We start from the raw sequence: 13,590 nt of genomic DNA on the forward strand, positions 1-13,590 counted from the left end.
AGAAGACAGTATGCTGTAGACAAACAAATCAAATCCAAGAACTAAAGACAAGAAGACTTGAATTAAGTGACCCAGTGTTTGTGTGCGAAAGTGCATCGGGGTAACGAGTGGAGTGGAATTTATTCAAGGGAGCTCCAGGGTGGTCCAGCTAGGTATGGTCTACCTTTTGTATTGCTTCGGTTGAGCCTGACCAATGTTCTCCCACTCTGTCGTTCTCAAACCCCCTACAGGTCAGGGCTGGCCTGTCACTTGTTCCCCTTCTAAACAGTTCCACAACCATAAGGAGGGAGCTTGTTTATTTGGGCAAAATGGTCAAGAAGTGGTGACCAACACTGAAACCCCTCCTGTTACCCAGAGCGATACCGCATGGCACCCAGGGTGCCCAAAGACAGGCCGCAACATCAACACCAACCTCCTCCAACTTAAATCTTTCATACCCCAAGGCAACATGGAAAACTGACCGAACGAATGTCTGAAGTTTCAAATTCAAAAAGTGCTTTATTGGCATGACAAATTGTACATGTTGCCATAGCAACAAAATTCTGAAACCAACAAACAAATAGCAAAATAAAAGCCTAAAATCTGTAGATATGAGTGAGGTGTGTGAGAGTTCATGAGTGCATCACTGGTTGGTCGACTCCTCCCACTTGTGGCAGGCGTGGATGTACCGAGCTGCCGAGAAAATAGTCGCAACATCTGAAATTATTGAGCATCGCTTTTAATTCGTAGAAATTACTGGGATTTATACTCTGATTTATGTTAAGTGTTCTGCTCAGGAGCCAGTTCAGATCTATGGTCTGCTGTGTGTGTGAGTGAGGAGTGTATGCAAAAGAAAAAAATCGACCCCTACATTCATTAAAATTCTTCCCTAATGTAGTCGGTCAGTCTGAACCTGGAATTTAATTTTTTTTTTTTTTAATCTCTATATGAACTTTTGCTGCCCCCAAAAGTGAGGTTTCTCTACTGAATGATTTTAGCCAGTCTGTCCTAATCAAAGGAAGAAAAGCCCTGGGACAAAAACATTCTACTCCACACCAAACTCCCTCATCCATGTCTTTATGGACCTTGCTTTGGTCACTGGTGTGCAGTCATGTTGGAACAGGAAGGGGTCATCCCCAAACTGTTCCCACAAAGAGCATGAAATTGTCCAAAATGTCTTGGTATGAAGCTGAAGCATTAAGAGTTCCTTTCACTGGAACTAAGGGGCCAAGTCTGAACCCTGAAAAACAACACCTGAACTCAATGATTTGGAGGGGTGTCCCAATACTTTTGGCAATGCTGTGTAATCTGAGAGAAAACTGCTTTTGTTTTTGTCTGATACAGTGTGTTCCAGGAAACCTGGGAGGAAAATATGTTCAGGTTTTCCCAATACACTCACTCATAATGTAATGGAGAATTTTCCATGAAATATCCTTCCTTGCTTTAGATAATACAAATACAAACACTGACCAGGCATATCAGAACCAGCATTAACAACTTCAGCAGTTTGAGCAACAGTAGCTCGTCTGTTGGATCGGATCACACGGACCAGCCTTCTCTCCCTACGTGCATCAATGAGCCTTGACCTCCCATGACCCTGTCGCCGGTTCACCACTGTTCCTTCCTTGGACCACTTTTGATAGATACTGACCACTGCAGACCGGGAACACCCCACAAGAGCTGCAGTTTTGGAGATGCCCTTCATCAAACTCGCTCAAATCCTTACGCTTGTCCATTTTTCCTGCTTCTAACATCAACTTTGAGGACAAAATGTTGATTTGCTGCCTAATATATCCCACCCACTAACAGGTGCCATGATGAGGAGATACTCAGTCTTATTCATGGCACCTGTCACTGGTCATAATGTTATGCCTGACCGGTGTATTTACACTTTAACCATGCGTAAGACTCACTTATGACCTTTAGGTCAATGTGTGAAAAATCAAATGTTCACAATAGGATGACGTTCTTTGTTGTTTTTTGTTTTTAATTTTAATCATTCATTCAATCTCAACACACTTCACAATCAATATTTTTGATTTAAATTATTTTATATGTACAGTAGATATATATATATATATATATATGACATAGATTAGAACAGTTTGTTTGAAAACCCTAGCAGAGCTGCGTCTCCAGGTCAAAGATACACACAAGCTGACGAACATACACACCTTTCTATCTCTCACACACACACACACACACACACACTCAAGCTCTGTTCCCGAGGAGAGCCTTGAAGTCGGGTGAACAGACGAGTTTGTGTTTAACGTGGCCGAGTACGGTCATGTCTCCTCTCCTGCCCTCTGTACTCACAGACACCAACTCCTACACACACACACACACACACACACACAGGAAAGCAAATTAAATGCATGTTTAAGCAAACAACTGTGTAGTGTGTCTATAAGGTGTAGTGTGTGTGTGTGTATGAAGGAAAGACCTGGAGGAAGGAGCAGGACGTTCCCAGAGCCACGTCCAGCGTGATGTTCCCCAACACGAGCTGCACTCGTCCTGACTTCCTGACCAACAAGCGGCCCACCAAACCCTCCTGCAGCTCCTTCAGATGGCAACTGTTCTCCTCCTCAGCCTCCTCCTCCTACCACCACACACACACACACACACACACACACACACACACACACACACACACATTATATAATTTAAATCCCACAGTAAGAACAGAAAATAAATATAACTTCTATAATAACCATAAATGGATAAAAAAGCGTCCACGCACCTGTCCCTCGGTCTTCTGCAGCATGTTCTGTCCATCCTCAGACTGCACCGTGGTCTTAGTGGGACGGGCGTCACTGCTCGGAGGTTGTCCCGGCAGCGAATCGGGGAGCTGCATGAACAGAAGCTCCTCCTCTTTGCAGTGACTCCATGCCTGCAGCAGGTCAGGCAAGAAGTCGGGTTCGGGAAGGGGCGGTGGCTTAAATGTGGGCTCCGCCTTCATCACAGGGACATCGGGAGGCTCCTGTTTGACTGAACGGAACAGAAAGGGGAAAGAAAGGCAGATTGGTTTTAATGGGTTTTCTGGTTTTAATTACAGTTACAGTTTTTACTTACTATTAAACTTCCTAAAGTATTTTATAACCAGTGAGACACAACACTTCATCCTCACATTTTTTTACCATTCTGGATATAAAGGCAGAATATTTTTGGTCATGATTTCTTTTTATGTCTGTCTGTCTGCCTTTCTCTATTGGTCTGTCTGTCTGTCTGCCTGCCTGTCTCCCTTTGTCTGTCTGTCTGTCTGTCTGCCTGCCTTTCTCTATTGGTCTGTCCCTTTTCTCTGTCTGTGTCTCCCTTTCTCTGTCTGTCTCCCTTCCTTCCTTCCTTTCTCTGTCTGTCTGTCTGTCTACCTTTCTGTCTCCCTCCCTCCCTCCCTTTCTGTGTCTGTCTGTCTCCCTTCCTTCCTTCCTTCCTCTGTCTGTCTCCCTTCCTTTCTCTGTCTGTCTGCCTGCCTGTCTATCTGTCTGTCTCCCTTTGTCTGTCTGTCTGTCTGCCTGCCTGCCTGCCTGCCTTTCTCTATTGGTCTGTCCCTTTCCTCTGTCTGTGTCTCCCTTTTCTCTGTCTGTGTCTCCCTTTTCTCTGTCTGTGTCTCCCTTCCTTCCTTCCTTTCTCTGTCTGTCTGTCTGTCTGTCTGTCTACCTTTCTGTCTCCCTCCCTCCCTTTCTGTGTCTGTCTCCCTTCCTTCCTTCCTTCCTCTGTCTGTCTCCCTCCCTTCCTTTCTTTCTCTGTCTGTCTGTCTGTCTACCTTTGTCTCCCTGTCTCCCTCCCTTTCTGTGTCTGTCTCCCTTCCTTCCTTCCTTCCTTCCTTTCTCTGTCTGTCTGTCTGTCTGTCTGTCTACCTTTCTGTCTCCCTCCCTCCCTTTCTGTGTCTGTCTCCCTTCCTTCCTTCCTTCCTTCCTCTGTCTGTCTCCCTCCCTTCCTTTCTTTCTCTGTCTGTCTCTGTCTACCTTTGTCTCCCTGTCTCCCTCCCTTCCTTCCTTCCTTCCTTCCTTCCTTCCTTCCTCTGTCTGTCTCCCTTCCTTTCTCTGTCTGTCTGTCTGCCTGTCTCCCTTTCTCTGCCTGCCTGTCTCCCTTCCTTCCTTTCTCTGTCTGTCTGTTCCTACTTTCTCCCTCTGTCTGGGTCTCACACTCTGTCTCTATCTCTATCTGCATCACTCTCTCTCTCGCCCTCTCTCACCTCTAACAGCCGTGTCTGAGCTCTCCGTGTTCATCTTTTCATCCTCTGCATAATTCTCCGTTTTGACTCCTCCGAAGTCAGCATCTTCCTTGAACTCTTCTTTAAACACCCAGCCGGACACGGCCAGAGGAAGCTGCACTGGACAGCAGCGCGCTTCGTTCCTCAGCTGCGGGTCATCCACAAACTGCAGAACACGCAAAGCATCATGAATATCAGCAAACCGAATGTACTCGTGATTAGAAAACCTTCCTATCTGGTGATAGGATCCAGGGGCCTGTATTGTGTTTTTCTATATAGCACACACTCACGTTGTCTCTCTCCAGCTTGCGCAGGATCTCTTTGGTCTCCTCTTCAGTCTCTCTATTCTCCTTCTTGATGTTGATGATGGGGCAGGGGGCGCTGTTGGGCGTTTCTCGTGTGTCCTCATACACACCTGACAAACGTGAACATACATGAGGAAAAACATCACGGGTCTATAACCGAGGGTGCCAAAACATTCATTCTTTTGTTAAATGGCTGGAAAATGCACTAGGTAAGGCGCTTAAAAATAGCCACATGATGCTAAATATGAGCGAATACAAAGCTGTATTGTATGTCAGAACCGTCATCAGGACGATTCTATGATTATGGTGTTTTTGACCAATCCATGAGCGGCGCTGCTGTTAGCCCCGCCCACATCCCCTGAGAGTCTAAACCCATGAACTTAAAGCACCCCCTCACCTTTCCTCTTGACCAACGCCTCCGCAGGTCCCTGCTCAAAGATGGAGTGAGACTGGATGATCTCTGGCCGGCCCCGCCCCCTGCCCCGCCCATCTCGCTGTCGCCCACGATCCGCATCCTTCCTCTCTCTCCTGGGTCCTTCATTTACTTTCAGTCTGAAGGGAGTAAAAAACAGCAGCAAATCTGCTTAAGAAACACTCCTGTTATAAATGCTTAGTAGGTTCCTCAGTTCGGTCATAGAATATTACTTCGTCCATAGCAACCAACATCGTCCCTTTTTTTTAATCCACATAGGGATCCACACTATATGAAAAGGAAAAAATCCTCAATAATGTGAAGTGCAATGAAACAATCGACTCGTACGTCACAACCCCAGGCCTCGGACATCACTTACTCTTCTTTACTCTTTCTGCCAATGATGTTGGGAGTGAAGGTTTTCTGTGAGGTAAAAGACGAGAGAGTGAGAGAGAGATGGATGAATAGACAGACAGACAGACAGATAGAGACAGAGAGAGTGAGTAAGAGAGAGAGAGAGAGATTAGGAATTACACTCCATGTGAATATTTATAATGATATAATTGACATAAATCTGTTATAATGAGACATGAACACTACAGATACAGTACAGTGAGATAAGGTCTAAAAACACTGCTGTATCCCTTAATAAAGTTTTATGAGAATAGATTTGAATCATTCTTTGGACTAGACCTAGATCTCACCTTCTTCACGCCTCCCAGTGTCAGGTCTCTGGACCGCATGGTGGGCAGGCGCCCGGTTGCCCTCAGGTTCAACATCGAGCCCAGACTTCCAGGACCGGGCTTTGGGTTGGAAGAGGAGTCACCGGAGCCTGGGGTCTCCATCTTCACTCTGAAAACAATCACGAAACTCACATCACTGACTGCCAGCGTTACGTGCCAACATGCCAGCTCTAGGGTTACTAGATTTTCTCCAAACCTAGGGAAAAAGACAGAAACCAAGGAATCTTTTTATACACGGTTTCATACACAATGTTACCAAAAGTATTGGGACACCCCTCCAAATCATCACGTTCAGGGGTTGGGCTCGGACCCTTAGTTCCAGTGAAAGGAACTCTTAATGCTTCAGCTTCATACCAAGACATTTTGGACAATTTCATGCTCCCAACTTTGTGGGAACAGTTTGGGGATGACCCCTTCCTGTTCCAACATGACTGCACACCAGTGACCAAAGCAAGGTCCATAAAGACATGGCCTAGAGGAGGAACTTGACTGGCCTGAACAGAGTCCTGACCTCAATCCCACAGAACAGCTTTGGGATGAATTAGAGCGGAGACTGTGAGCCAGGCCAAGGTTTTGGGACATCTGCCTTTACATGCAGCTTTTTGCAGCTATAACAGCTTCAACTCTTCTGGGAAGGCTTTCCACAAGGTTTAAGAGTGTGTTAATGGGAATTTTTTGACCATTCCTCTAGAAGTGCATTATGAGGTCAGACACTGATGCTGGATGACAAGGTCTGTCTCACAGTCTCCGCTCTAATTCATCCCAAAGGTGTTCTATGGAGTTGAGGTCAGGACTCTGTGAAGTTCCTCCACAGCAAACTCACTCATCCATGTCTTTATGGACCTTGCTTTGGTCACTGGTGTGCAGTCATGTTGGAACAGGAAGGGGTCATCCCCAAACTGTTCCCACAAAGAGCATGAAATTGTCCAAAATGTCTTGGTATGAAGCTGAAGCATTAAAAGTTCCTTTCACTGGAACTAAGGGGCCGAGCCCAACCCCTGAACTCAATGATTTGGAGGGGTGTCCCAATACTTTCGGCAATGTAGTGTATGTGGGACTTAATAACTTTATGATTATAGCTTATAGCATTTGATTGTGTTATAGCTGCTAGCTAGCTAATGAGATTGACATTTTATTACTGTTTACAGTTTAAGACAGTAAACAGACAGTTTGTGCTCAATCCTTAATATTTTATACTTCATGTAATGTTTGACAGTTTTTTTTAAATTTGTGATTAGCGTCGTTTGTAAATTTGTTCTGTTTACTAAATTCAAGGTAAATGCTCGCCAAGTTCAGCCTGAGGCAATTTCTGTCACCTTAGCATTAGCTCTCATTAGTGATTTGTATCAAATGTGTAGCTGCAAAGATGTTGTTAGTATATTTTAACACATTCCTGAATGTTGTGGATTAATATAATTAACAGATTTGTGTTTTTGTTAAAATTGTATGCTTATGATCATTTTATTGAGATCTCTCTGAACGGTTATTGGTGTTGTTATTAACGTCAACTGGAGTGCACGAGCCTACATCGTGCTGCTTCCTGGATACCAATTTCCATTCATTCTGCTCACAAATAAAGTATCGACAACACATATAAACACATATAAGTCTAAGTCACAACACTGCGTTGTACTACAGAAATTGTAGCAGCTATGTAACAACAAATAAGTGTGTAAATCGGCGAGTTTAGTTTGGGATAGACGCTTACATCGACGTAGACCGAGTCATTTTTGACCTTTCCAATATGGCGGACGCGTTGACGCATTAGCTTAGCCAGCACCCGGGGCTATTTTGTGTATTTAACGCCTTTATTCTATCCAAACGCTCATTTAACCTAGACAAACAGGTCCACGCGGAAATGTTTCACGACTACTGGACACACGGTGTGTTACGTAGACTGTAAAGGACTTATTTCGTGCACTACAAAGTACTGAAAGTAAGGGAGACGTACTAAGGGATTCAGCCACAATCACAGTGGCGTGACACTATAAGTTTCTTTTCTTCGCAACACATACATGACTTATTTTATATATTTTTATACGTCGTTGCAGTGTGTTATCACAACCTGTGAGATCTCTCTACACTCTATGTAAGTTTTCATGTCAGTAGAAACACATGGCAGCGACACATGGCTGAACAACCGGCTGCTAAATAAATAGCTCGTTTTTTATATATATATATATATAAACGCTATAGAAAATACATTAGAAAAACATATTTACCCGCTTTCTTCTCCTGCTATCTGAAACCCAGCGTCTTCAAACGCATCCGAGACTTTATTTCTAATACAGTTATTACGATCAACACTCCCTGACGAAATGTAACCAACGCGTAGTGGGAGGAGTTTTACAACCTTTGACCTCTGTGACGTCGCTGGACAACTCAGCGATTTTAATAAGAAATTATATTTAATTAGTTCTTTTTTAAAAACTAGGCTGTAATAAAAAAAAAAACAATGCTCGTGTTTGACGAAACATTATTTCACTAAAAAATATTGCCATATTATTTTTGTTAAACAGCCTATCAGATGGCTCAGTACAGTATAGTATGTTATAGCATAGTACAGTACAGTATAAGCATTATAGAGTTTCATATCGCACAGTACAGTGTAATACAGTACTATATCAGTGGTATACAGAGCAGTCCTGTATGATACTGCAGTATACTGCTAAATGTCATTTAGTGCAGAGTAATAAAAATACAATTTAGTTCAGTGCAGTTTGGTGAAGTACAGTAACATACAGCATGTTGGAGTCTGGCACAGTGTAGTATAACAGTACAGTAGAGTTCAGGACAGGACAGGACAGTATAATACAGTACTGTACAATATAGAACAGTGTATACAGTTAAATAGAGGACAATATAGTGTAGTATAGTAACGTAAAGTACAGTGTAGTAAATTAAAATACAGTAAATTACAGAGTAGCAGAGTAAAGTACAGTGTAATAAAGTACAGTAAAGAACAGATTTGTGTAGTAAAGCACAATGTGGTACAGTACAGATTATTATAGGACAGTATACTACAGTATTGCAGAATATAGAACAGTGTATACAGTTAAGTAAAGTACAATATAGTGTAGTATAGTAAAATACAGTAAATTAAAGAGTACTATAGTATAGTAAAGTGTAGTATAGTACAGTGTAGTATAGTAATCTAGCCATGGGGTCACAGTCCAGTAACTTCTGTGCTGGTTCCAAGCCCGCATAAATAGAGAGGGTTGCATCAGGAAGGGCATCCGGCGTAAAACATTGCCAGATTTAACCATGCGAATCGTCAGTACTCTAAATTCCATACCGGATCGGTCGAGGCCCGGGTTAACAACGACCGCCATCGGCGCCGTTGACCTACAGGGCCACTGTAGGTGGAAATTGGGCTACTGTTGGTCGAAGAAGTAGAGGAGGAAGGAGAGTGTGTAGACAGAGAGAGAAGGGGATAGGTAAGAGTGTAGGACTGAGAATAGGAACTCTGAATGTTGGTACTATGACAGGGAGAGGTAGAGAGCTGGCTGATATGATGGAGAGAAGGAAGGTGGATATACTGTGTGTACAGGAGACCAGGTGGAAGGGGAGCAAGGCTCGTAGTATAGGAGCAGGATTCAAGCTGTTTTATTATGGTGTGGATAGTAAGAAGTAAGGAGTAAGGAGTTTGTGAGGAATGTTCTGGAGGTGATGAGAGTGTCAGACAGGGTGATGAGTCTGAAGTTGGAGATTGAAGGGGTGATGTTGAATGTTGTTAGTGGTTATGCCCCACAGGTAGGTTGTGAGTTAGAGGAGAAAGAGAGATTCTGGAGTGAATTAGATGAGGTGATAGAGAGTATTCCAACAGGTGAGAGAGTGGTGATAGGAGCAGATTTTAATGGACATGTTGGTGAGGGGAACACAGGTGATGAGGAGGTGATGGGCAAGTTTGGAGTTAAAGAAAGGAACCTTGAAGGACAGATGGTAGTGGACTTTGCTAAGAGGATGAACATGGCTGTGGTTAACACTTATTTTCAGAAGAGGGAGGAGCATAGAGTGACTTACAAGAGTGGAGGTAGGAGCACACAGGTAGACTACATCCTATGTAGAAGAGGCAATCTGAAAGAGATTAGTGACTGTAAAGTGGTAGTGGGAGAGAGTGTAGCCAGACAGCATAGGATGGTGGTGTGTAGGATGAATCTGATGGTCTGTAAGCAGAGGTCAAAGATAGAGATGGAGAAGAAAACCAAGTGGTGGAAGCTGAAAAAGGAGGAATGTTGTGAGGAATTTAGACAGAAGTTGAGGCAGGCTCTGGGTGGTCAGGTAGTGCTGCCAGATGACTGGGAAACTACAGCAGAAGTGATCAGGGAGACAGGAAGAAAGGTGCTGGGTGTGTCATCTGGAAGGAGGAAAGAAGATAAGGAGACTTGGTGGTGGAATGAGGAAGTTCAGGATAGTATTCAAAGGAAGAGGTTAGCCAAGAAGAAATGGGACATGGACAGGACTGAAGAGAATAGACAGGAATACAAGGAGTTACAGCACAGAGTGAAGAGGGAGGTGTCTAAGGCCAAGAGAGAAGAGGAATGAAAGTCAGTGGTACTAAGACCGAGTACATGTGTGTGAATGACAAGGAGGGAAGTGGAACAGTAAGATTACAGGGTGAAGAGGTGAAGAAGGTACAGGAGTTTAAGTACTTGGGGTCAACAGTCCAGAGTAATGGAGAGTGTGGGAAAGAGGTAAAGAAGCCAGTGCAGGCAGGTTGGAATGGGTGTCGGGAGTTCTGTGTAATAGAAAAATTTCAGTGAGAATCAAGGGGAAGGTGTACAGGACAGTGGTGAGACTGGCCATGCTGTATGGTTTAGAGGCAGTGTCACTGAGGAAGAGACAGGAGTCAGAGCTGGAGGTAGCAGAGCTGAAGATGTTGAGGTTCTCTTTGGGAGGGACACGGTTGGACAGGATTAGGAACGAGTACATCAGAGGGACAGCTCATGTTGGACGTTTGGGGGACAAAGTTAGGGAGGACAGGTTAAGATGGTTTGGACATGTCCAGAGGAGGGAGAGTGAGTATATTGGTAGGAGAATGTTGGACATGGAGCTGCCAGGGAGGAGGCAAAGAGGAAGGACAAAGAGGAGGTATATGGATGGAATAAATGAGGATATGAAGCTAGTGGGTGCAAGTGTTGAGGATGCAGAAGATAGGGATAGGTGGAGAGAGATGATTCGCTGTGGAGACCCCTGAAGGGAAAAGCCGAAAGAAGAAGAAGAAGTACAGTGTAGTATAGTGTAATATAGTAAAGTGCAGTACAGTACAGACACTAGACAACCTGAATAATAATAAAGAGGCAATAAAACACTAAAAGCAGCTCATCCATTGAATTAATTTTTATTATCAGTGATATTATCCACAATTATTATTAAAAAATCAGACTTGTTCAAATGAACTGAAATCAGTCTGAATATCCTGGTGTTTATAAATCTGTACTGTTCATTAGAATCCCTGGACACGTGTCACACATTCTGTATAAATGGCTTTCATTAACAATTTAAAAAACAAAAACAAAACAAAAACAAACAAACTGAAGTTCCATGTATGACCAGCAGAGGGATTACTGAGGCTTTTATCTAGATTATAAACTCTGAAGGTCTCGATTCCGACCAGATATAAAGTCACACATTATTTAGAGTTTATTATAGTCAGTCACACACACACACACACACACACACACACACACACACACGCTAGTGATATGGTTAATAGAGATTAGTCTGGAAAACAGTCAACAAGAAAATGCCCTTCTCTGTCTAACGATCCTTTAAAGTGTGCTATAAATTAAACTTCTTTAAATTTCATTTATTTTCTACTGGAGAAGATTCGGACTTGGCTGGACCTGACTCGGCTGGACCTTCTGTTGATTTCTGCTGATAAATTAGATAGATATTGATTATATTATAGTTATCATTGAGTCTGTAGTGATGCGTATTAGCTCTCACAGGTGGCTAATCAAAAGTCTCATTGAAAAAATACCCCTCCACACCAGAGAATTTTCCAGTGATAGCTCTCTTCATTCATGACCTCGTGAAGCCGTATCAGGATGTGTTTATTAATAAAGACATCAAAATGTTCATGGACTAGTTTCACAGACTCCTGTGAGTAATAACTGTGGATTCATGCTAATGGTGAAAGAATAATGTATAAGATAATATTTCCAGACAAAAATGTTCTTCAGTAAGTGATCTATGAGGAGGTTTGAATGATGGAAAGCGTCCAGTGTGTGTGTGTGTGTGTGTATGTGTGTGTGTCTGTGTGTGTGTCTGTGTGTGTGTACTGATCAGTGGGGTGTAAAAGTTGATGCTTATTTCCCTTTAGTCCAGCGCTGCCTGTGGTACTGGACCATATGGGACCATCTGGTTCCTCTCTCTTCCACACCTCCAGCTCTGGATAAAAACCCTGTTCCCTAGGAGCTGAGGAGGCGGAGGATGATGATGATGATGATTAGGACACGATCCTAAAACTGCACAAGAGACTTTTCATCCTACAAGGATGCTTGTGTATATAATAATAAAACTTCCTAAAAAACACCCAGGCTTATCTTTAAGATGAAGACTCCGGTCATCCCCACGCCTTGTCGGGCGTTTATACCCCTCCCCCGATCATCGCACCCCTCCCCCAAACCCGCAAGTGTCCGTCTGTATGTCCGTCTGCCAAAAACCCCGCTGACCTGAAGAGCTGTTACTGTAAACGCACAGAGAAACATGAGGACGCTGTGAACTCCATACAGTCCAATCCCACATGGAGGAGTGGATTAGTTTTCTCTGATTGTAGTGCAGCTGCAGATCACAGGATTATTATTATTAGTAGTAGTAACATGGATGTCATGTAATTGTTGATAGTTTTCTATATTGTGATGGCTAGACCACTGGATCAGAGCATCTCCAAAACTGCAGCTCCTGTGGGGTGTTCCCGGTCTGCAGTGGTCAGTATCTATAAAAAGTGGTCCAAGGAAGGAACAGTGGTGAGCCGAAGACAGGGTCATGGGCGGTCGAGGTTCATTGATGCACGTGGGGAGAGAAGGCTGACCCGTGTGATCCGATCCAACAGACGAGTTACTGTTGCTCAATCTGCTGAAGAAGTTAATGCTGGTTCTGATAGAAAGGACTAGTCAGGGTGCCCGTGCTGACCCCTGTGCACCACTGAATGTGCCAACAATGGGCATCAGAACTGGACCAATGGAAGAAGGTGGCCTGGTCTGATGAATCAGGGTTTTTTTTTACACATCATGTGGATGGCCGGGTGCATGTGCGTCTCTTACCTGGGGAACACGTGGCACCAGGATGCACTATGGGAAGAAGGCGAGCCGGCGGAGGCAGTGTCCTGCTTTGGACAATGTTCTGCTGGGAAACCTTGGGTCCTGTCATCCATGTGGATGTTACTTTGACACGTACCACCTACACAAGCACTGTTACTGACCATCTACAGTATTACCTGATGGCTGTGGTCTCTTTCAGCAGGATAATGCGCCGTGCCACAAAGCAGAAATGGTTCAGGAATGGTTTGATGACCACAACAACCAATCTGAGGTGTTGACTCCGCCTCCAAATTCCCCAGATCTCAATCCAATCCAGCATCTGTGGGATGTTCTGGACAAACAAGTCTGATCCATGGAGGCTCCACCTAACAACTTACAGGACTTTAAGGATCTGCTGCTAACATCTTGGTCCCAGATCCCACAGCACACCTTCAGAGATCTAGTGGAGTCCATGCCTCAACGGGTCAGGGCTGTTTTGGCAGCAAAAGGGGGACCAACACAATATTAGGCAGGTGGTCATATTGTTATGGTTGATCGGTGTACAGCCTCTATACCGTAAGTGAGAACTCACGCGAGATCGATTCGTTCGTCTGTACGACTTTTTTATTTCGGCTGAAATGTTCTTCTGTGTGGAGAACCGCGTCATAAAGCAGACAGCAGGTTCTGTTCTAAC

General features: G+C 44.0%; 1 protein-coding gene across 2 annotated transcripts; it reads right to left on the reverse strand.

Moving 5' to 3' along the window:
• Positions 1-56: 56 nt before the first annotated feature.
• Positions 57-7,998, reverse strand: polr3d (polymerase (RNA) III (DNA directed) polypeptide D). 2 transcript variants are annotated; one of them, XM_058389469.1, is made up of 9 exons: positions 7,875-7,997; positions 5,614-5,848; positions 5,289-5,332; positions 4,895-5,049; positions 4,483-4,607; positions 4,175-4,358; positions 2,720-2,967; positions 2,423-2,578; positions 57-2,307 (listed from the first exon to the last, which is right to left on the reverse strand). In XM_058389469.1, exons 2-9 carry the CDS (start codon positions 5,752-5,754, stop codon positions 2,191-2,193), a joined length of 1,170 nt encoding a protein of 389 aa, XP_058245452.1. In that variant the 5' UTR covers positions 5,755-5,848; positions 7,875-7,997; the 3' UTR covers positions 57-2,190. The 2 variants fall into 2 exon arrangements, with proteins under 2 accessions (XP_058245452.1, XP_058245453.1); XM_058389470.1 differs by having other exon boundaries at positions 58-2,307; positions 5,614-5,761; positions 7,875-7,998.
• Between the last annotated feature and the right edge of the window lie 5,592 nt (positions 7,999-13,590).

This window comes from Hemibagrus wyckioides, linkage group LG05 (genome assembly GCF_019097595.1).
Source record: "Hemibagrus wyckioides isolate EC202008001 linkage group LG05, SWU_Hwy_1.0, whole genome shotgun sequence".
Classification (NCBI taxonomy): Eukaryota; Metazoa; Chordata; class Actinopteri; order Siluriformes; family Bagridae; genus Hemibagrus; species Hemibagrus wyckioides.

Coding starts and splice junctions, on each gene's coding strand:
- polr3d (XM_058389469.1), bottom strand. CDS start 5,754: ATGGAGACCCCAGGCTCCGGTGACTCCTCTTCCAACCCAAAGCCCGGT. Junction 5,050..5,288: donor GGCAGAAAGAGTAAAGAAGA/GTAAGTGATGTC, acceptor TACTCCCTTCAG/ACTGAAAGTAAATGAAGGAC. Junction 4,608..4,894: donor GGCGTTGGTCAAGAGGAAAG/GTGAGGGGGTGC, acceptor CACGTTTGTCAG/GTGTGTATGAGGACACACGA.